The 940-nt window shown below is 59.6% G+C and overlaps 1 protein-coding gene across 1 annotated transcript; it reads left to right on the top strand.

Moving 5' to 3' along the window:
- Positions 1–55: 55 nt before the first annotated feature.
- LOC104412601 (protein groucho-1-like) lies at positions 56–719 on the top strand (the record flags this gene model as incomplete). The annotated part of the gene is made up of 3 exons (XM_010023357.1): positions 56–203; positions 283–433; positions 643–719. Coding segments are annotated over 3 exons (376 nt in total), but the record flags the coding sequence as incomplete, so codon positions are not given.
- Between the last annotated feature and the right edge of the window lie 221 nt (positions 720–940).

Below are 940 nucleotides of genomic sequence, written 5' to 3'. Positions count from 1 at the left end.
TGGCAGTGCTCACAGCCGTGTCCTCGCCCCCTCCCTGTCCCCCCCTCTTTCCCAGGCAGTTTCAAGGCCACACGGATGGTGCCAGTTGCATCGACATCTCCAATGATGGCACCAAGCTGTGGACGGGGGGGCTGGATAACACGGTGCGGTGCTGGGACCTGCGCGAGGGGCGTCAGCTCCAGCAGCACGACTTCAGCTCCCAGGTAAGGAATGGGGCCGAGCAGCAGCCCCAGGGGGACAACCGGGACCTGCCTGACCCTGGTTTTCCCCCCTTGTCCCCAGATCTTCTCGCTGGGCTATTGCCCGACGGGCGAGTGGTTGGCGGTGGGGATGGAGAGCAGCAACGTGGAGATCCTGCACGTCACCAAACCGGACAAGTACCAGCTGCACCTCCACGAGAGCTGTGTCCTCTCCCTCAAATTCGCCTCCTGCGGTAGGCACAGCTCCCCCGGGCCTGGCTTTGGGACCTTGGGATGTGTCTCCTCTCCTGGATGCATCTCCCAGTTCATTGTGCGGGGGGCAAGCGCTGGCTCCGGTCCTGTGTGGATGCCAGTGGTATTCCTGGGAGAAGGAGCAACCCCTGTGGCTGCACTCGCAGTGGTGCCAGGATGCTCCTCTTGATCCCTTCTCTCCCTCCCGCAGGCAAGTGGTTTGTGAGCACGGGGAAAGACAACCTGCTCAACGCCTGGAGGACGCCCTATGGAGCCAGCATCTTCCAGGTATGGGGATGCACAGCCCTTGGGGTGGGAGGGTCTGGTTTTGGCTGGGATAGAGTTGATTTTCTTCCTATAGATGTGTGAGGTTGCCCAGTGCAACCCAGCTCTGAGTGTGCGTAGTAATACAGAGCTATAGCAAAGTATAGAGCAATATATTAGCAGCCACAGGATCATGGAATGCTTTGTGGTGGAAGGGACCTTAAACCTCCTCCACTTCCAACTGG

The sequence above is a fragment of the Nestor notabilis genome, unplaced genomic scaffold, assembly GCF_000696875.1.
Source record: "Nestor notabilis isolate BGI_N333 unplaced genomic scaffold, ASM69687v1 scaffold27551, whole genome shotgun sequence".
NCBI classification, from domain to species: domain Eukaryota; kingdom Metazoa; phylum Chordata; class Aves; order Psittaciformes; family Psittacidae; genus Nestor; species Nestor notabilis.
This window is presented reverse-complemented; position numbering and strand designations above follow the sequence as displayed.